The following is a 22,370-nucleotide window of genomic DNA, read 5'->3' as shown; positions in this document are numbered from 1 at the left end:
TCATTTTTTTCATATTTTTTTAAGATTTGAGACTATTGTATGGAATTATGGATATATTTATTTAGAGTTTTTATATTTGTTAATGATTTGAGATTATTGATGATTAGAATTTTTAGCAAGTTTTTATTGTGTTAAAAGCTTTTGTTTAGAGTTTTTAATAACTATTATATGTAATATTTTGAGCTTTTGTTTAAGAGTGCCCAAACAAATAAAAAAGATGTTTTTATAAGATTTAAGCTCAAAAAAATATAATTAAAAAAATTAGATTTTTTTTAAAAAAATTAAATAAATTAAAAAAAATTAAATAAATTAAATAAAAATAAAAATAAAATTATTTCGGGACGTCCCGGTCCCGTCCCGGATCCGTCCCGTCCCGACCGGGACCGGGACAACCTCGGGACAGGCCGGGACACGGGACAGAAAATCTGTCCCGTTACTGTTCATCGGGACGGAACCGGGACGAGCTTGTCCCGGTCCCGATCCGTCCCGTGAACACCCCTACATACAATATAATAAAAAATTCATTACATAATACACATATATTTCTTTTTAAAAAATAAAATATCGGTGCATTATTATTTTCATTGACATAGCTTATTGCACTTAATATGAGCTTTTATGGAAGAGCAAGTACAACATATTTTAGTTTATCTTAATTATAATATATTTTAAGTTACTGAAAAGAATTGTTCTGTACTACTCTTTCGATCCTGAACATAAGACCTATTTTGTATTATAATCAAAATAGATTTTGTATTTAGAATTAGAGGGACTATAATATCATTTAAATTGGATATATTTCCTTTTTATATGTAATACATGGAACATGAAAAACAAAACACATCATTTGCAATCGACAATGTAGGTTTTATTATATTGACATATTGGAATTGACTCAAGTAAAAACTGAAGTGTTTCTTTTTAAAATGTTCAAGAAAAGATCATACTTGCACGGATTTCTAAATGCATGATTATTATATATATTATTTTTTTGTTACCAACCAATTGTGTTTATAAATATATAAAAATTCATCTTAATTTTCTCCCTTCATAAATCATAATATGTGCCACTATTTTTGGAGTCGGACCGAACGGTTGAACTGGTTGGATCCTTGGACGGTTGGATCGGTTGGATCCTCGGCCGAAAAGAACAACAGCTTTGTCTCAGATTGTTAAACCATTTAAAGGATTAGATTGCAATGGGCGGCCAAGAACCAGTTATTGAGCTGGGAGAGGGGATCAAGTCGCGAATCGAAACAGATCTTAGAAAATCGGATGAGTCTCATATAGAATGTATATGTGTTGCTGCTAACTATTTTCCACTCCCACGTATCCAGTGAAGCCCACTGAAACAATCCAATATATTTATAGATTGACAGTATGATTTGAACCAGCAAAATCGAGTTATGGGTCAAATGTTTACTAATTAAACTAATCTTTGCTGACGTTAACATTGTCCGTTGGACTGGAGATGTTAATTTTGATATTGTGTTCTGTTTTACATCCATAAAAATTCTATGAATGTATAATACTACCTCCCCGGCTCTAATTATAAGAGTCAGTTGACTAATTAGAGGAGATTAGGTGTTGTCTTTCCTAAAATATTTTTGTTAATCAAGTGTATTGACTAGAACTCTTATTATTAGAATGATTACTTTGAGAAAAAAAATATAAACACGAGAAACAAAGTAAATTGGGGTCTTATATTTAGGACCAAAATAAAAATCAAACAGGGTTTTATATTAAGGACCGGAGATAGTATATTAAAAAATAAAATATAATAAATAAAAAGATCAAATATAAAATTTACATATAACTATATTATTTTTTGAGATATATAAATACCAAAATTCGATTTATTATCTCATTGTACCGGCTATTCCCGTGGACATAAGACATTCGACCGTGGCTTTGCGCCAAAAATCTATCATCAACGGTTAGCCGTTTAAACGGCATGGTGATTGGTGTCCTTTGTGCCCAGCTAGAATATAAAATAAATAAAATGTCCAAGGTTCTGCCTTTTGGCTAGGTTCCGTTTCTGGACATTACCCTGCCACGAAATGACTTCCCATTTTATTTCCGCTCCATTATTATTATTATTATTATTTTGATAGCACCCGCTCCATTGTTTTTTAATACGCCAAATGGCGGATTTTTCTTAAACCTCTGCTTTGAAGTTTCAATATCCTCTGAACCCTTTTCCACTGAGCTGTCTCCAGAGGCTGAGTATTGAACTAACTTGACAAGAACTTCTCGGGTGAGTTTCAGACAGAGTCATCATCACTTCATTTAGCGGGAGAAAGGGTTTGTTTTCTAACTCGACACTGACTTGGTTAGTTTGGCGTGAAGTATTCTGCTTTCCTTAGCTGCTTCAAAAACTGTGCCAAATCGACTATTTAACTCCCTTTGTGAAATGGATTCCTTAGGAATGTTATAGGATATACTACGCTTCATCAAGGTTTCGGCTTTGTATTGAAACTGTATTAATTCTGTGGGGAACACTCAGTTTTTTTCAATTCTGCATCATAGCGTTATAGAACACGACGCCGGTCAACACTTCGTATTGAAACTCTTCGATTATTTTTGTTCTGCAGATGTGGTTATAAAAGTTTGAGGGAGAACATGGTTATAATTGAATCGATTTCCAATATTCCTTTGCAAGACCCACTTAAGGGGGAATTCTGTTCTGCTGACTTGACTTGGACGAAGTTTGGCAACGCCGAGCACCATGATGAAGTTGCCCTTATTCCTTACGAGCGAGTTGATTCTTTTATGACTGGTGAATGCTCAAATGTAGAATGCCCGACGCAGTTTCATCTTGAGAGAGCAAGAAGACGGTCATTGGGCAGCTTGAAGGAGTACAAGGATGATGAGTATCTGGAGTACAGGCTGTAAGTTTCCAGCATGTCTGTTATTCTTTATTCAAATAACATTGAGTTTTTTCCCTTCAGTGATGAGCAGATAGTTTGCCTTTGGAACATATGCTTGATTTCTCAAGGCTTTTCTTGCTTTCTTAGTTTCCAACTTTTTTCTCCCCTTACTCCACTTATTGTTTGGGGTTTGCACCCAACAGCAGAATGGCGACGGAATATTATAAAAATAGTTGATTTGCTGGGAAGTGTCTGTTTTCACGTTCAGGTTTCCAACACTTACGTTATCGAGTTTGAATCTTTCTATGTATGAAGGTACTGGTGCTCCTTTGGTCCAGAAAATTACGGGGAAGGTGGAGGTATATTACCTAGTAGAAGATATCGGCTTAATACCCGCAATCGTGCTGCTAGACCTCAATCAATGCGGGGTTGTACCTGTCACTTTGTTGTCAAACGTCTTTATGCCCGTCCATCACTTGCACTTATCACATACAATGAGAGGCGCCATGTTAACAAGTCAGGTTTTGTCTGTCATGGGCCACTTGACGGCGATGCCATTGGACCAGGTGCCATAAAAGTTCCATATATATGTAATGAGATTCAGCAGCAAACAATGTCCATGATTTATCTGGGCATTCCTGAAGAAAATATCTTGGAGAAACACATTGAAGGAATTCAACGTTATTGTGGTTCTAATGCAAAAGTTAATAACCTTGCCTCTCAGTATGTCCACAAACTAGGTATGATTATCAAAAGGTCCACCCATGAGCTGGACCTTGATGATCAGGCCAGCATTCGCATGTGGATTGAACGGAATAAGAAGTCTGTATTTTTTAACCAGGACACTTCAGAGTCTGACCCTTTTATCTTGGGAATCCAAACAGAATGGCAGTTGCAGCAAATGATCCGGTTTGGTCACCATAGTATTGTTGCAGCTGACTCAACCTTTGGCATTAAAAGACTTAAAGTAATTAGTTTCTGTTCTTGGCCTTTTATTTTCTAAAAGATATAAAAGAGAGCTTTGTGTATTGTACTGAGCTAGCTTGCTTTTCTTAATTGCAGTATCCTTTGTTCACACTACTTGTTTTTGATTCAAGACATCATGCACTGCCTGTTGCATGGGTCATTACACGTAGCTTCACGAAGGCTGACATGTCAAAGTGGCTGAAAGCTTTGATTGCTCGAGCTCGAAGTGTTGAACCTGGCTGGAATGTCAGTGGACTTTTAATTGATGATGCAGCTGCTGATATAGATCTTTTGAGGCAGGACTTACTGCTTGACTAATTAACTTAATTTTAAACTCTTTGTATTATATATAATTGTCTTACTAGGATTTTCTGCTTTAACAGGGATATATTTTGCTGTCCGATCGTATTTTCACTTTGGCGTGTTCGGAGATCATGGCTAAGAAATATTGTCAAGAAATGCAGTAGCATTGAGGTTCAGCGAGAGATTTTCAAACGTCTTGGGACTATAGCATACGGCATATGGGGTGGAGATAATACATCTGTCGCCCTGGAACAACTTGTCATGGATTTTGTTGATCAAACTGCTTTCATGGAATATTTCAAAACCTCTTGGGTGCCCAAGATTGGTTAGTTGATGTTCTTCCTACTCTTTTCAATGCACTGAATCGCTTCAGAAATGCTTATCTGTCTGAACATATTGGCAATGTGGCATGCATACTTGACAACCATAAATCACAAATGAAATGAAATTGTCTTAAAAATTTATGGTCTGGCTCATTAGTTTAGTATTTTGCTCTCCCCTTCCTCTACCTCTTCTGTTTGAAACAGAAATGTGGCTTTCAATGATGAGAACTCTTCCACTAGCGAGTCAAGAAGCTTCTGGTGCCGTAGAAGCTTATCATGTGAGACTGAAAGCCAAACTTTTTGATGATTCGCATCTTGGAGCACTTCAAAGAGTGGATTGGTCGGTGCACAAGTTAACAACTGAACTCCATTCAAGCTACTGGCTTGAGCGATATGCTGATGAAAGTGATTCTTTCCTGAATTTAAAGGGGGAATATATTGCTTCCACATCATGGCATCGAGCACTACAAATTCCTGACTCTGCTGTTACCTTGGATGACAAGGACCTCCTCTATGCGAGAGTTGTGAGTCAGAAAGACAGCACTTCAAGAAATTTGGTGTGGAATCCTGGGTCAGAATTTGCATTCTGTGATTGCTCTTGGTCACTGCAAGGCAACCTTTGCAAGCATGTAATCAAGGTAAACATGATTTGTGAAAATAGTAAGGGCTCTCAGCCATCCTTATCTTTTCTATCATTTAAAGAGGTTTTGATGGATCTGTGGACAAAACCAAAGGATGATTCAGTTGCATTGGATCTGTCAATTGCTTGGACTCACCAGATGCTTGATCAAATCCAAAGACTTGTTGAACTGAATAACTGTAATGATATTGGTGCTGTAGTAAAAAGTATGCCTTTGAAATGGGTTTCAAAGAAAGGTAGAACCTACCAAGGCAAACGATCATCACCTTTGGCTCTTCCTTCTGGTGGCAATATTGCAAAAATTGGTGTTACTCGCAGGAAGAGCCGAAAACGAAAAAGATTGTCACGAATAAGATGACCACTTTGGTTGGACTATATTAAATTTATTCTGGGATAACTCTGGCCGATTAACTGGATTTCATCCTATGAATATTTTGTAACTCTCAAATATCAGGCTTCCTAGCTACTGGACTGTCTTCAAGGCTGTAGGATATACCAGGATGACTTCTTTTTCTCTGATGATTGATATTTGTTGCTTATTCAGCACCTGAGCTCTCTTCCCCCTCAAATTCTGTTCGTTCCCTCTCCCCGCACCCTCTCTATCTCTATCTTTCTCTCCCGTCTCCCTCTATTTTTCATCCAAGACAGTGTGAGTGTAGTTTTGCGTCAATAAGTATACAAGAAGATGATCAATACTCAGAGATACAATGGAGAAAACAAAAGGAAAACTTCTTTATATTTGTGTGGAGCCATCAGACTAGGAAATCCTTTTCAGATGATCGCCATGGAGTAGCTGTCAGGATTTCTTGTACATTGGAAGGCATTCCTGACCAGCTGATCATCCTTACCATTTCCATACATTTAAGTGCTATTATTTTTCTTTTGATAGTTCATATCTTCCACTTTTCAAAATTTGGGGTCTTTTGAAGTACAAAGTTCCCTCAGAAGGAAATAGTGTCATTGATTTATACACGTGGAATATGTATATAGACTAATTTTTTGCCTAGTTGAAATAAATTGAAAGATTCATGCCCTTTTTCTATGTAAGAAAGGTATGACGACTTTGATCATTCAGTTTCTGAATGTGATAATACTGCATGGCTTTCAAAGCATGCCGCTGCCAGAAAAATGGTGATGAATACAGACATTTAGACACAATCTGGTTTGAACATATTTTATTTTATCGCCCTTCCATGCTCACTGAAACTAAGCACGCCTTTTTTTTTTTTTTGGGGGCCATGGACCAAGTCCACCTTTAAAGTTTAACAGTTCTGTATTCGATTATTTGCTTCTTTAATGGCCCGATTTTTAGTTAGTTGTCATATATTTAGTCTGTTACTACAATTATAAATATAAGATCTAGTTAAAATTTTAATTTGATATTAAATACTACCTCTGGTTTTAATTATAAGAGCCAGTTGACTACTTTGTAGAGATTAAGGAAGTAAGTTGAGTTAATTATTTGTCCTAAATAAGTGTTGTTTTTCCTAAAATATCCTTACTAATCAAGTGTATTAACTAGAACTATTATTGTTAGAAAGGCTACTTCGGAAAAAAAATGTATAAATATGAGAGACAAAGTGGATTGAGGGTCTTATATTTAGGATCAAAATAAAAGTAAAAAAGGGTCATAAATTAAAGATCGGAAGTAGTATAAGATCTAAATCTATTTTATTTCTCATTTATTTATTTTTTACTTAAGTAGTCATGATGATGATTATGTGTTGAAGGGTTTCTACTCTTTTTCATATGATTAACAAGTATTTTAAGCAAGACAAAATTCATTTATTACAAATAATCAATTTTATTAATTTTTTTTATATTTATAAATTAATTATTTAGTTTTATATTAAGAAACTAAAATAGTACTCCTCCGGTCCTAATTATAAAACCCAATTGACTTATTTGAGGAGATTAAGGAAGTAAGTTAAGTTGGTTATTTATAATAAATAAGTGTTGTTATTCCTAAAATATCCTTGCTAATTAAGTATATTGGCTAAAACTATCATTATTAGAAGGATTATCTTGGAAAAAAATGCATAAATATAAGAGAGAAAATGGATTGGGTCTTATAATTAGGATCAAATAAAAAGTCAAATTGGGTCTTATAATAAGGACCGGAGGAGTATCAATTATCGAGAGTTATCATCTGTACCCCCAACATTGAAATGGAGAATTTAGTTTTTTTTAATATAGCTTACGAGCTCTGCAAATGGAGAATTTAGATTTCGCTTCGCTGTGGGTCCACGCCTGATCGTTTTATAAAGTGTTTATTTTCCATTCCAAACAGAGTTTGCCCAGAAGTTACAATTCCCTCTCACGAAAGTTGCTTCGAAATTCTCCTAGAAGTAAAATAGCTGAACGGAAATGCGGGAAACAAACATGCACTTGTTCTCGTGAGCTAAGTTGACCCAGTTTCGAATTTAGTATGAACTTTCTTTTCGTAAAATCCAATCAGCTTGTTTTATGAGTGAAAATCTATCTACCGATTTGTGTGAGATTTCTTGAAGCCGTACTGTTGATAACTAAAAATACTTCTATTTCAGTAGCTTCCACACATGCCCAGAGAGTCATTGATTTTTTTGTATAGATCTCTATGAATAATTGAATATACTGATTTGATTCTTTTGCGAAGCATGCGTCGTGACTCGTGACGATAGGCAATTAGGCATCTCGGCACGTGAATTGCCCAGAGGGTTTATTAAAAAGGTGGATTGAATTTCACTCCATTGTTACTTGGCTTCTGTTCCTTCTTCAATTATGCACATGCACGAGGGGCTAAACGGGATTAAAAATTCCAACTTGAGGATACTAGACGAGCTCATGCAATCACCAACACACACATGTAGCATGTTTCAATTAAACAAGAAAAAAGAACTGAGATACAAACGGACTATATAATTTAGGAAGTCGTGAAGTTGCTAAAAACTGAAAATGCTGTCGGATCCCGTCCAAGTAAAATTGTCGAAGTCATGAATATGTGAATCAGAAAGTGGGATCAGCTTCTGTAATGAATCTATGGCTGTGTCTAGAGGTGGGGTATTGACCGATTCCATCCCTGGATTTCGACTGTTGAACACAGACAAGAGTATGGCAGCCCCACGACCACGATTCAGAAAGAAGTGAAACAAACCCCTGGGGAACACAAATACGTCACCTACGTTGAGCATTGTCTGGAAAATTTTGTTGTCTGTGTCAAGAAATCCGGCGACCAATACGCCTTCGACGACAAAGATCATCTCGGTCGCTCTTGGATGCTGATGCGGTCGCACCATCCCATCGACACCAATGTCAGTTCTACCAATTGAGAGGCCAAGAGTGTTCAGACCGGGAAATTCTGGCGCAGAGATGATTTTCATGGAGGAACGAACAATGTTGTCTGTAGAACCGGCCTCGCCGAAATCCATGTTCTTGAAATCATGAGGAGCTATTTCTGCGGGGTTCTTGCAGGAAAGGCCATTGATGAATATGGTCTGCTCTTCAGGTGAAGCTGCTGGGCAAGTGTCCTGCAAATTATCACAGTCTGCGACGCAAACTTTTATGCTTGTTAAGACAACAAAGAAGAACACGAAAAAATGCGGAGCAGCCGAGTTCATCTCAACTCTCCACTTAACTACCATTTTCCTTCTCTTGCTCTAAATGAATGATATACAGTCTTCTTCGGTGAATATATATATATATATATAATATGAATCATTATTAATATCAGTGTTATATATAAACATTGTATTAGAGTTTGTGTTGGCCAAAAAAAAAAAATAGAGTTTGCACGAAATGCAAGTTACAACTGTCTTGGAGTTCACTACTGCCTTTGCAACGAAGTGTGATGGGAGAACTAAGAAATGCGTTGCTTCAAAGAAACACAATGCAGAACATTGGGTCAGCTCATTGTTGTATGAGACCTTTAATATCTGAAATTTCAAGATTGCTCTTAGATGGCATGCTCGTTATTTTTGAAACTTTAAGGTTCAGTAAATTCCGAATGTGAACCATCAGTTCTGTTCTGTGCAATGGTAGCTTATGTTATATGAGGAAGGGAATAGGTTTTGAGTAATTATTTATTGGAGAAGGTAAGTATCCATTTTTAGATTGTAATTTGAAGATATCTAGTCAATTTTTAGGTAATCTTTCTGTATCTTTGTTTTCAAGCAGAGAAAACCCTTTGCATTTTCTTATTTTATTATATTCATCAAAACAATGAAAAAAATGTAATATTCAATGTACAATGAAGAATAAAAAGTTACTAGGCACAGTCAATCTTTTGGCAGCATGAATTCCCTCGAGTGCAATAATAGAACAATGAGAAGAAAGACAGAGATAAGACGAGACTTCCATTGACAAATAGAATTTCATCTTTCTTTGTGTCTTCTTCCTCACTCCTTTCTTTGATGACCAATACACAAAATTCTGATTTATCTCTTGAAATGTGACTTAGATCCTATTGAGTTGGCCATTGTAATAAAACCAATACCATTACTTAGTTACTCGATTCATCTGGAAATTGTTTCAGCTCTTTGTTTATGCAAAACTATGTTCAATATATAGTTAGTTAATACTACTGTTAATCCTTAATATAAGAACTAGTTGATAATTTGAGTAGATTAAGAAAATTAGTTAAATTAGTTATTTGTAATATTCCTCCTGTCCTAAATATAGGATCCTTATATACACTAGTATAAGGGTCTTATATTTAGGACAGGAGGAGTAAATAGTTATTATCTTTCCTAAAATATCCTTACTAATCAGGTGTTATTTGATGAAGCATTTAACATGTACGATTACTACAGAGACTACCTTGAAAAAAATAAATGAATATGAGAGACGAATTAAATTAGAATTTTATATTTAGAATCAAATTAAAAGTCAAACTAACTTTTATATTTAGAACTGGAGGTAATACTTCAATTCCCTCGCGTTAAAAGTAAAGGGACATCAAAGAAACGCTAAAGGATACAAAGATGCCATCTTGGGCTAAAAAGAATGATCTTTCCTATCCGTCAAATTTATTTTTTCTACATTGTTTAGTCACTATGCATATTTGATTTGAACATTTTTAGTCGTCTTGGGTTAAATCAAAAGTAAAACCAAATTATGCAGTAAAGCATAACTCGGGTCGAGTTTCTTGAGGAGCTTTTTATTAATTCCTTAGTTAACTAAGTGACAAAGAATTGAAAGGAGGGGTTGAAAAATGATTTTTCAATTAATAAAACTAATTAAGAGAGTAAGAAATAAATCTAAACTACTTTTTTTTGGGTATTTTTTAGAAAGAATGAAAAATACAAATTTGAATCGTAAGAAATCAATAACAAGAATGCTCTTGAGGAATGAATCAATGACTATCCTAACTTATTTAATGATATGGGAGTAACTTAAGTGGTTAAGACTGGTTTATATAAGTTATTCCTTTTAAATTAATACTCAACTAGAACATTAATTACTTGTTAAATTCACTTCAAGCATAATTTCTATACAACTCACATAAAAATCACACTAACAATGAATTAACAAAGGCATAAACATAAATATATGTATAAACCAAGTACTCAAACTTATAAATACCAATCCAAATCTCAGCAATTCCAATCCAAACCAAGAATTACAACTAGCAATTCTTAGCTTTAAACCAAATATAACAAACTTCAAACCAGAAATCATCAACAAAATAGTCTAAACTAAGGACTAGAATTAAACTCCCCTTTGTAGCTCTCAAACTCAAGCCATTGAATTCAATCCCGAAGAGCACAGCGAACTCAGCCTCTCATAATCTTGAACCAAGCTACAACTCGTGCCAAAGATTTAGCAGCCATGGAGGATGGTTAAGTTGGTGGCAATGATGTGTGGGACGTGGTTGAGGAAGAATATGAAAATGAATTTTGGAAGATTGAAATTGAAGTGTTGCGGCGGAGGTGTCTGTGCGAACTTGAAGAATGAATTTTTGAAGGGTATTGGCCGTCCTCGTGTGCGTGTATGTAGCCTCCTCCTATGGCAATTGATGATTAGGTTAATATAATAACCTAATGCAAATCTGTGGCTTCCATCACTTAATTCCTTTTTTTTTTCTTTTTAAATTCTTTTTCTTTTTTTTTTCCCTTCAGCTTTCCTTTTATATTTATTTCCTTTTCTGAGACCTGTAAAAGATAAATTAAGATACTATCATAAAGTCCAAAATTAATTATTTAAACGAAGATAAAAATATGATAAGATTTCTTATTAAATTTCTAATTTTATGCCACTAGTATTTAATTCAAAATATCCACAATCAATACAAATTATCTCATTTTAATTGATAAATATCCCCAAAAAGATATCAAATAGTATATTAAAATTGGGATTTATCAATACTCAACTTCTTCCTCTCTCCCAAAGAAGAAAAATTCTTATACATCATTAATTCAGCGTATAATGACAAAAGTTGCATCATCCTATACACCTTGGTTCAATCAGGCGCATCTGCACGCATCTTGCTACCACGGGGAATCACAGGGCATGGCATCAATTCAATGAAACTTTGCATATTGCAGCCATAAACTCACCGGCAATTCATCTGCGCCAACCAGGCCTAAAAGATCACTTTCCTTCAAGGCCTAAGATCAATTCAGTCGCACGTTTTTGTGGTTCAAAGCCTCCAATAATCCGGCTCAAGCAAGACTTAACTTTTCAATGTGCAAAAATGGAAACCCTCTGATTTCCCAGTGCATGTTGGAAACATTCACTATCATTTCACGGGAAGTCATGAAGGTAAACACCAGGATGAAGTGCCATTGTTATGCAACTCAGGACATGGCACGGGAAACACCTCACTGGCAAAGCCTGAAATATACTCGCAATGCCATGCCGCAGATGAGCGCACACCCATCAGGGTAATATTTTTGAAGCACAAATCTTCATATGAAGCATCCTTGATACCTTCCATAAGTGCAGCTTTTGCTGAAACTACGCTTGTCACGTTACTGATTAAAATGCGCTTAAACTCGGGAACAGCTTTTGGATCCCATCCATCATCAGGATGGTCATTTGAACCACGGCTAAACTTGATGGGTATCTTGACTCTCTCCATTCTTATGTCACTAATGGTGACATTTGCTATATACCCTCCTCTACCATAATCAGATTTTATACGCACACCAGCTGCAGAATTCCAAACATGCAAATCCTGAATTGTTATATTTGAAATTCCACCGGACATCTCACTGCCTATTCCGACACCAGAACAAGTTGGTGTGGTGCCTGAAACTCTCCTCACTACAATATTGGTGCTTGGACGGGCCATGGTGATTCCATATTGATCCCAACCACTTTTGATGGCTACAAGATCATCCCCACTTTCTATGTAGTTATCTTCAATGCACACGTTGGTACTTGAGTCTGCATAGTCAGATGGGAAATTCACAAGCAAGCAAATATAACAAATCTTCCATTTCTTTACATGATTTCATGCAGAATAAGCCCCAAAGCAAAGCTGGAAAACAGAGTGCAAGTGATAAATAATCAAAAAGGAACAAACCTGGGTCTACACCATCAGTATTTGGGGCATTGAGAGGAGCCAAGATTGTCATCCCTTTGACAACAACATTTCTGAAACAAGATATGGTTGATGATCATGGTTCTGCAGTTACTAAGCTAAGGACGGACAAGTCGAACTTAAAGGAGTTCAGTTTAATTATATTTTTTTCAAAAAGAATATCTTTGTACCTAGGACCAAATGCTTACATAACTGTGACATGTACTGAACGGCACCTAGAGAATTTGAACTGAATTATAAACTATGTCACAGAGCATCAAAAGCTGGCTGTTGCATGGAGAAATTGAGAAATTCTTTCATGATAAGAAAGAAGAACAAATGCATATGGAGTTTTGAAGTCAAGTTATGCCAGTTGAAGAGAGAAAAATTCAAGAAGATGAAACCTGCAGTAAATAGGATGGATGGTCCAGAAGGGAGAATTTCGAAAGGTGAGGTTTGAGACTAGAACATTTTCCGAGTTCATTAGCTCAAGGAGGTGACCTCTTGTGTGCTCCAAAGTTTTGTTCCACCAAAGTTCCCACCACATGTTTCCCTGACCGTCAACTGTCCCATTTTGTCCTGCAAAAACATATAACTACTTAGATACCCTTGAAGACAACGGCAACATTTATCCATATTACTTATTTAACCAACAAGAGTAGTCCGCGGAATCTGGACTCTTCACGGAAGTCATGTGAAATATCGTCACACATTTCTTCAGAAACTTTATACCGTTGCTCTAAGTGAAACAGTTGGAGACGAGTACAAGTTCTGGTACCTGTGATGACAACATTTTGAAGGCCATTTCCATGTATAAGGCTAATATGTCTTCCTCCGGACCTTTCTCTTCCTCTTCCGTAAGACGGCAATGGCTCAATTAAAGGCCACTCCTTTGGATCCTATGAATCAAAACTTTTAAATTGTTAAAAAAAATTTTGATTAAAAAAAAGAAGAAGAAAGCAGTTCCTTGGGTACTATGAACAGGTCCGCCAGAGTGAGTGTCTGATTTCCATAATCTCGTTGAAGGGCTTGTTTAGATTTACCATAGAATCGGGTGGCTCTAAACAAGAAAGGAAGAAGTAAACAGGCCGGCATGTAAATTCAAAGGCGTTTAACACTTTGTTGAAAACCATTCATCTGCTTCGCCATGTGGTCCCAAATGCAGCACTATGCTTATGAATTATAGTTCCATCAAGTTTCCTAAAGTATGGTTGAAGCCACAATAAGTGGAGATTTAAAACAGAGGATGTAAAAGGACTTTCTAGTCCTACTATTTGTCGCAAAAGAAGTCAAATAAGCAACCTTCTCGCTAATTCTACGCGGAAAGATCAAGAAAAGGAAGAGGCGTGGGTGTGAAACTATGACTTCTCCATTTTTTTTCTCAAACCTTTCTCAGAAAACGAAAAGAACAAATGTTTCTTTTCCCTTAGCAAAAATGCGCGCCATCGTCAGCATTAATTATATGCCACAATTGAATTGGAATGAACAAATGAACAAGTAGCCAAGAAAATTTAAAGAGTTTTCTTCATCAACCGAAAACTGTGAAACTCAGAAAAGAAACATCGAAAACAGTTTCTTGAACATATTCCTTTTTCATTTAACGGTCAAATCGACAGGAAGGAATCTGATCTTTCAAGAAGACAAATAAAGATGACAAGCAGAATTATACATGAAGAAGCCATGGCGATAACCATACGTACGCTGTTGATTTTAAGTCGCAATAATTACAGTTCAAGAATAAAACGCATCTAAAAACCGAGCCAGATGAAAACTAAAAGAAGAAGTGTTGGCAAAAATAAAGAACGTTATGAGGAAAGACAATACTGCGCACCTGAGAACCCAAAATAACAGCGCCTTCTTCAAGGAAAAGCGTGAAATTACTAGTGAGATTAAAACTTCCAGTGAGCCATCTTCCTCTGGGAATATTCAGCTGGGACCCACCCGTACCTCCGAAACGCTGCATGTACCGTATAGCCTTCCGAAGCGATTCGGTATTCGAAGTTCTCCCGTCACCAACGCCGCCAAAATCCTTGATCGACATGACAAACCTTCTTCCGGTGACGCCCTGAAAATAACCGGAGCAGCTCGGAGAATCCTCCGACCCGCCAGTTTCGGCTTCCGACGAACTCGAACGCAACCATATCGGAAAAACCGTCATCCCGGGACGCTGGAGCGAGACAAACGTCACCAAAGCCAACAACAAAAACATCACTGCCCATGAGGGTCTCGTAAAATTACCCATCATGGCAGCACCAAACACACCCTTTTTCCGATTCCTTGATCACGTCAATAAAATCATAGAAATATAGGTGGCGGGATTTGCTATGCTGAGATCATTCCTTGCTCTCCCGTTTTGAATAGTATCTTGGATGTAACGAGAATGCCTAGAATAGTGTTATCTGATGACACCACTCTATTTAGTATGCTGATTAAGATCCTTGCATTGCGTCTCACACAAAAAAAATAAGAACTATATGTATATTATATAGTACTATCAAAATGTCTTATTGCTATTCTTTGAAAACTGAAAATGGCGGTGGAGAATTTTGGCGAAGGAAAGAAGTGTTAGGTTTTTGAGTTTTGACTTTGCAAATGAAACAGTGGGGATGTTGTCGGCTTTTGATGCGGGGACGTGAGGGCCAACGGAGGATGCGGCGGGGGGGGGGGACGAGCAAAAAGAAAGAAGAGGAAAGAGAAAGAGCGAATTATTGCAGTATCCCGGCGCGTTTCATTGGAAAGATAGAAATTGCAAATTCTTAGAATTTGCCCTGTGGGTCCCGCATGTTTGTTTTACGTGGCGAGTTTTCATTCGATTAATTTCAGATCCTTATTTATTTTTAGATTTAATAAATTTCATTTTCTGGCACGCATCTGGCTGCCTGCCTGGCACCACTAGAGACCGCTCATCACGGGATCGTCCTGATTTCCGATTTTTTTTAAAAATAATTTAACTAATACTCCTTCCGTTTCTTATTATAAGAGACATTTGATATTTATGGCATGTTCCTATATATAAGAGACACTTAAAAGTTGTCTTTACTTTTTTGTGTTAATTTTCTGTTTTATCCATATTTATTGTCTCCAACTCACATTCTCTCTCCCTCCACTCTCTTTCTTTCAATAATTTAATTGTTCTCTCTCATGTTCTCTCTCCTTATTAATGAGCGTATTTTTAAAAAAAAAATTATAATTTTTACATATTGATTATTCTTAACTAATTTTAACTATTTTTTTATCAACCTAATTCGGTTATTTATCTCTTATAATAATAAAAAAGGAGGGAGTAATGTTTTATATTCTCTCAGACTCTGCTTTTCATGACCTATCATTAAAATGACGGGCATAAAGCACCGGTAAGGCCTCCACATGACTTTTGTCCCCACGCTAGTATTTAATTCATGATTAGTGTTTTTGATAAAAATGTTAGCTTGATCGTACTTTGTTACCTAGAGCCAGATAAGTGAGTTTATTACGTAAAAACTACAGCTAACTTCTTTTTTTTATTGACCCAGACCATGATATAAGATCTCGATATACAGGATTAATTTATTTAATTAGCTTTAATTATGTGTTAACATATGATGTATGGCAAGTTAACAAGTTTTGACACAAAATCTTCGATTGCTACCTTTTAGACTCAAAGAAATGACAACTGGGGAAAAATGACTTGGGAGGGATTTTTTTTTTTTTTGGTGACCGGGAAGAATTATATTGCTCTGCCTCAAATTACCGGAGAAGGGGAATATCCAAATTTATACTCATGCCACTTTACGATTTGAGGCATTTGGGTAAAAATCATTTTAAAAGTAATTTCATGATATACTACCTCCGGTCCTTAATATAAGATCTTGTTTAACTTTTATTTTGGTGCTAAATATAAGACCCTAATCCACTTTGTTTCTAATATTTATACATTTTTTTAAATAGTTTTTCTAATAATGATAGTCCTAACTGATACACTTAATTAGTAAGATATTTTAGAAAAAATAATATCTATTTATTATAAATAACTAACTTAACTTATTTCTTTAATATCCTCAAATTAGTCAACTAGCTCTTATAATTAGGACCGGAGGTAGTATAAAATAAGTATGTGAGAAAAATTTTATCTCAATTTATATGAAAACACTTTTAAAATATAAACCAAATACTCCCTTGTAGCCAAGTAAAGTCAGCATATTAAGGGGGTGTTTCGATAGAAACCAAACCATAGTTTTAGAAGTGATTTTATGGTATGGTATATTAAGTAAATATATAAAAGAGTTTATCTTGATTTTAAAAAATATTTTTTAAATGTACTTCTCATGTCATCGCAGTAGGATCTATCTCTAGTCAACGTCTACGTGGCTACGCCCAGCTGTATGCCCAACATCCCGGTTCACAGAATATAAGATTGGATCTTCCCCGGGGGGGGTCGGAAGCAAGGCAGGGGATGGGGGTTACCTTGGTGCCGACATGGATGACGGGGACCAATGGATCCGGAAAGAGGCTTTTATTGGAGAGGAGCTATTCCATCCTAATTCTGATATAGGAGCTATCTTGCTAGATAATCGAATCCAGTTTTAGATATAAAATTTTTAGTTCATTTTGTTTATTATATTTTTTATTTTAAAAAATTAATTTAACTAATTTACAATCTAATGCTGTAGATGAATATTTAAAAAAATGATATCACATTTATTATAATTAACTAATTCACTTGATTTTCTAATTTACTCTAATTGCTTAAATAGTTTTTATCAGGAAAGTGAAGGACGGGACTTTTTTGTTTTTACTACATATGTGGTTCTTGAAGACAATGCTTAAAAGTTGTGTTTGATATGAAGTATTGAAAATTAGAGACTGAGATTGTGATTGTGATTGTGATTGAGAAAATCTATTAAAAGAGTGTTTAGCATAAGAGATTGCTTGTTATATGTAATTAATCATGTATGTGGAATTGGGGAATACCATGAGGGGAAGTGGTATTCTCCAATCCCACATCTATAAGTTTTTCTCCTATGGTATTTCCTAATCCCACCTCTATAAGTTTGTCTAATCTCATGTAAAAAGTAATTACTCATGCTTAATACTATTTTAATACTCTTCCGGTACTTATTATAAGACCCATTTGACTTTATTTGGTCCTAATTATAAGACCCCAATCCATTTTCTCTCTTATATTTATGCATTTTTTTCCAAGATAATCCTTCTAATAATGATAGTTTTAGCCAATATACTTAATTAGCAAGGATATTTTAGGAATGACAACACTTATTTATTATAAATAACTAACTTAACTTACTTCCTTAATCTCCTCAAATAAGTCAATTGGGTCTTATAATTAGGACCGGAAGAGTAATTTTTTAATTATAATTCTAATCTTAATCCCTTGTTTTTAATATTTCGTACCAAACGGGATCAAATGATTCAAAAGAAAAGTCGGGAAAAGGACATGTTAACTAGTGCATATCAAGGTCAGCCACATATACAAATAGGAGGAAATAAGAGTTATGGTGCGCTAAACTCGAACCAATTTTGGTACTCATTATTTTGATAAGTATTCTAAACTCATTAAATTTGAATCATCTATATCTGATTTGAACGGTCATAATTTGAAATCTTTAATTATTTATTTTAAATAGAAAAAAATATTTTTTGAAAAAATGATAATTAAAAAATTATCTTTATTTTATATTTCATTCATATTAAAATAATCATTATGAACAAATAAAATAAAAAAGAAATCAAACCATGACCACCCAAGTGCGACTTAAATGGTTCAGATATGAGAATTTAAAAAACTCATCACAACAATGAGCACCAAACTGATTTCTGTTAAATTGGATGATAAGAGTTCTGATTAATCTTCTAAATGAAACAGCCCGCAAAAGTGACAAAAAGTGCAATAAAAATAATTGAAGATAGCTTGGTGAAGAAATTGAGCTATTCATTAACGCTGTTGCTCAGACGATCAGTATTTCATTTGAACCATGTTTATTTTCATATTGGAACCAGTGACACAAGAGGGCAAGGAGCTCATCATGCTTTCCATTCATAGAATTAGCCTTGCGGCGATGCCTTCATAAATAGAAACCCCCACATGTCCAGCATGGCCATTTCTTACGCACCATTTTAAGTTAATATGTATGTGGACAAGTTTTTAAAGAAGCCGACATGTTTGTTCATTGATTTATGCACCCCGCGGCTAATATTAATAATACTCTTCTATCCTAAACATACATTCATTTTATAGTATAATTTATACTATAAAATAAATTTTATATTAAGAACTAGATGGGTATTACCTCAAATTCTAAATATATAAGTTAGTTTATGATGTAATTTACATACTACAAACTAGTTCTTATATTACTCTTCTGGTTCTTAATATAGGACTTAATTGTTGAGTTAGTTTTGATCTTAAATATAAGGTCCATTTTTCATATTTATTAATTTTCTCTAAATTACCTTTATGGATACTCTGTTAACCATAATCAAGTAGAAGAGAAAGATGGAATATTAAGAAAGATGATTATGGTATTTTAAGAAAAATGTGTCATATTTCTTATAATTAACTAACTTACCTAATTTTCTTAATATAATTAAAGTAGTTAAATAAATCATATACTAAAGACCGGAGAAGTATATTGATAGGCGGGTGTAGTAAAATAAAGAGGGGACCATGGAACATGACTTGACTAATGAGCTTATGCCATGTTGTTTTACACTAATTTCACAATCTGTTATCAGCTGTTTTCTTTCATTTGAGCATCGGGGGGAAAAAAAAAAGCACTCAGAAGGTCGGGCAATTTGGTAATTTTGAGGGATGATGAATTTTTCCCTAAGATTCTCAGCTGGGATCGATTTTACAATCTGGGCGGATGTGCAAGAACTCAACTCGACCGTTAATGGCTTTTATTATCGTTTTTCACCTGTCCATTTTGAAACTGCAGCTGGCAAAAGAAAAAAAACTATAAAATACTACATAGATTAAAAAAACTAAACAACCAATATGTTAATATCAAGAAAATTAATTAGATTATTTATTTATAATAATTTTTTAAAAATATTATTATTAATGATATGAATGGGAATAAAAATTATTTAACACATGAAATCACCATGAATATTATCTTAGTAAAAAAAAAAATATAACAAAATAAATTCAAGTATTATATTTAGAATTTAATTAAATATTTAATTAAATTATACTCTTCCGGTCCTTAATATAAGACCCATTTAACTAATTTGATTAGATTAAGAAGTTAGGTAAGTTAGTTAATTATAAAAAATGTGACACATTTTTCTTAAAACACTATAATCATATTTCTTAATACTCCCTCTCCCTCTTCTACACTTGATTATGATTGAGGGAGTATCTATAGGGGTAGTTTAGAGAAAATTGATAAATATGAGAAATGTGTCTTATATTTAGGACCAAAACTAACTCACCAATTGGGTCCTATATTAAGGACGGAGGAGTAATATTCATCCGTCCTTAATATAAAGCTCAATTATTGAGTTGGTTTTAGTCTTAAAATAAAACTCATTTATCATCTTTATCAATTTTTTCTAAATTACCATTATAAATACTCCCTCAATCATAATCAAGTAGAAGAGGAAGATGGGGTATTAAGAAAGATGATTATAATGTTTTAGAGAAAACGTGTCATATTTTTTTAATTAACTAACTTATATAACTTTCTTAATCTGAAAGGTGTTTGGGTGAAAATCATGTCAGAGATTCACAAAGCTAATATTCATTTATGAATAAATGATTGAGTTAAAGCGGGAGATAACTCGAGCGGCGCCCGGTGACTCGGACGCGGCTGCCCTTTTTCCCTCGTTCAGTTTTCACTCCCCTCCCCTGCCGTAATCCTGACTTTCCCCTCTCCTTCCGGATTTCACTTTTCTGGTATTGTCTCTCTTCCAGCCGACCTTACGGTTTTTGGTCAGTAGAAATTTCATAACTCACTGGATCGTAAGATTTTCTCTTTTTTTCAATTGAACAATATTTATTTTTTAAAAATCAATGTTAAGATGAACAATTGATTTGCCTAGGCATGGGGATTTCTTGTAGTTATCGTATTATACTACCTCCGGTCGTCTTACAATTAGGACCGGAGTTGCTAACTTACTGATTTTCCCGGGAACGAATGCTTGATGGTATACATGTGGTTGGATGGTGTTCAGGTGAGAGCCATTGCCTATTCTTCCCGTTGATCGAAGGTCACTTGCGATGGATTCGACTTCGTCGAGCCAGGCGGAATTCGATTATTTGTTTAAGTTGCTTATGATTGGGGACTCTGGAGTCGGTAAAAGTAGTCTGCTTCTGAGTTTCATCTCAGATACCTATGAAGATCTGTCCCCCACAATCGGTAGGTTTTCGCCTTTTCGGAAGCGAATTTACATTAATTCTCGGGTTGTCCCTTGATCTGTGTCATTTATGTTGTCCAGTCTCTTCATGATGAATCTAAGCTTATGCATTTGGGAATAAGCTGTAGTATCAGCGCGGGCTTAGCTCAGTTACCTGCTTTCTGATCCGAAATGTTTTTACTATAGTTTTTGGCACAGTCCCACAATAGTTAGGCTTTGTAGAAGCAAATTTATTTTAATTCTCTTGGCATGTCTTTTGATTTGTGGCTTTTGGGTATTCCTGCATCTTAGGTACGAATCAATAGCTAATGAATTTGAGAAGATGGTATCGTATTAGTGTAGACTCAGTTCACTCAACTGCTAAATGATCTGATTTTTTTCAACTATGACTCAGTTCACTCAACTGCTAAATGATCTGATTTTATTCAACTATATGTAGAGTTAGTATATGTTGTTTCCAATTTTCTGTGTTCAAATTTCTGAAGACCGATCGTCTGAACAAAGCATGTCTGTTTCTTTTCGCAATGCGTTCTAATATCACCTTTTTACTTACTCGGCAACAGGTCTGATTGTTATAATAAGATGATTTGGCTGTCGTGCCTAAAAAACGTGCTCACATCAGCCATGGATGAGCTGATCTCATATTTTAGCTTTTTTGCTTCTTGACTTCTTGTACTATTTGGCTGCTCATGTAGGTGTTGATTTTAAGGTCAAGTATGTCACAGTGGGGGGTAAAAGGCTGAAGCTGGCCATTTGGGATACAGGTAATATATGTTTATTCCTAGATCCCATGATGTTTGATTCTGTACATTTCAATCGAACTCCTTGCCTAGTTGTCCTAACTGCATTTTGACAACAACGCGTAACTATTTGATTGAAACTACTTGTTTGCTAATGTAGCCGGTCAGGAGAGATTCAGAACACTGACTAGTTCTTACTACCGAGGGGCACAAGGCATCATCATGGGCAAGTTTCTGTTATCTGATTTATCTCTAGTTTTTTCAGTCATTGCTCTCAATCATATATTTGTTGAATTGGATGGAATTTCGTGCACTCTTTTTCATTAGCAAGTTGGAAAGAAGTATGAAGTTTGCCTTGCTTATAAAAGTCAATCTATAAGGTTGAGAGGAAGTCTGGCACTAGTTATCTATAGTGCATAGTGCCATTGCTAGTGCTGAGGGCTCCAAAATGCTATAGTGCGTGGCACTTTCATTGCACCAGCTATTTGAAAATGCAGTGCATATCATTAGAAGGTTAATAATGACTGATATATTTAGAAAACCAACTCAGGCTGCATTCTTGGAATTTTGACTTGCTTTATATGGTTTAAATAGCCTAAATTGAAAACACCAAAAGTTGATGGAAGGCATGGAGTTTTTAAAGAAAGACATAGCAGGGGAAACAATGAT

At 35.2% G+C, this 22,370-nt stretch overlaps 4 protein-coding genes across 5 annotated transcripts; 2 read left to right on the top strand and 2 right to left on the bottom strand.

Moving 5' to 3' along the window:
• Nucleotides 1-2,227: 2,227 nt before the first annotated feature.
• Nucleotides 2,228-6,149, top strand: LOC114740879 (uncharacterized). Its single transcript, XM_028929118.1, has 6 exons — nucleotides 2,228-2,304; nucleotides 2,595-2,891; nucleotides 3,186-3,837; nucleotides 3,933-4,132; nucleotides 4,220-4,464; nucleotides 4,667-6,149. The coding sequence occupies exons 2-6, from the start codon at nucleotides 2,623-2,625 to the stop codon at nucleotides 5,458-5,460; spliced, it is 2,160 nt and encodes a 719-aa protein (XP_028784951.1). The 5' UTR covers nucleotides 2,228-2,304; nucleotides 2,595-2,622; the 3' UTR covers nucleotides 5,461-6,149.
• Nucleotides 6,150-7,775: 1,626 nt separating this feature from the next.
• On the bottom strand, nucleotides 7,776-8,778 carry LOC114740882 (germin-like protein subfamily 3 member 4). The gene has a single exon (XM_028929122.1). It carries the CDS (start codon nucleotides 8,720-8,722, stop codon nucleotides 8,024-8,026), a length of 699 nt encoding a protein of 232 aa, XP_028784955.1. The 5' UTR covers nucleotides 8,723-8,778; the 3' UTR covers nucleotides 7,776-8,023.
• A 2,668-nt stretch (nucleotides 8,779-11,446) lies between these two features.
• LOC114740881 (probable polygalacturonase) lies at nucleotides 11,447-15,213 on the bottom strand. The gene is made up of 5 exons (XM_028929120.1): nucleotides 14,435-15,213; nucleotides 13,382-13,502; nucleotides 13,008-13,182; nucleotides 12,607-12,677; nucleotides 11,447-12,467 (listed from the first exon to the last, which is right to left on the bottom strand). The coding sequence occupies exons 1-5, from the start codon at nucleotides 14,846-14,848 to the stop codon at nucleotides 11,833-11,835; spliced, it is 1,416 nt and encodes a 471-aa protein (XP_028784953.1). The 5' UTR covers nucleotides 14,849-15,213; the 3' UTR covers nucleotides 11,447-11,832.
• Nucleotides 15,214-20,352: 5,139 nt separating this feature from the next.
• Nucleotides 20,353-22,359, top strand: LOC114740883 (ras-related protein RABC1-like). 2 transcript variants are annotated; one of them, XM_028929123.1, is made up of 4 exons: nucleotides 20,353-20,500; nucleotides 20,779-20,963; nucleotides 21,657-21,725; nucleotides 21,862-22,359. In XM_028929123.1, exons 2-4 carry the CDS (start codon nucleotides 20,825-20,827, stop codon nucleotides 22,026-22,028), a joined length of 375 nt encoding a protein of 124 aa, XP_028784956.1. In that variant the 5' UTR covers nucleotides 20,353-20,500; nucleotides 20,779-20,824; the 3' UTR covers nucleotides 22,029-22,359. The 2 variants fall into 2 exon arrangements, with proteins under 2 accessions (XP_028784956.1, XP_028784957.1); XM_028929124.1 differs by having other exon boundaries at nucleotides 20,353-20,536.
• Nucleotides 22,360-22,370: the final 11 nt, after the last annotated feature.

Source organism: Neltuma alba, unplaced genomic scaffold (assembly GCF_004799145.2).
Source record: "Neltuma alba isolate B1F8T4 unplaced genomic scaffold, ASM479914v2 tig00003188_pilon, whole genome shotgun sequence".
Classification (NCBI taxonomy): Eukaryota; Viridiplantae; Streptophyta; class Magnoliopsida; order Fabales; family Fabaceae; genus Neltuma; species Neltuma alba.
Note: the sequence above shows the minus strand (reverse complement) of the source record. Positions and strands in the feature narration are given on the sequence as shown.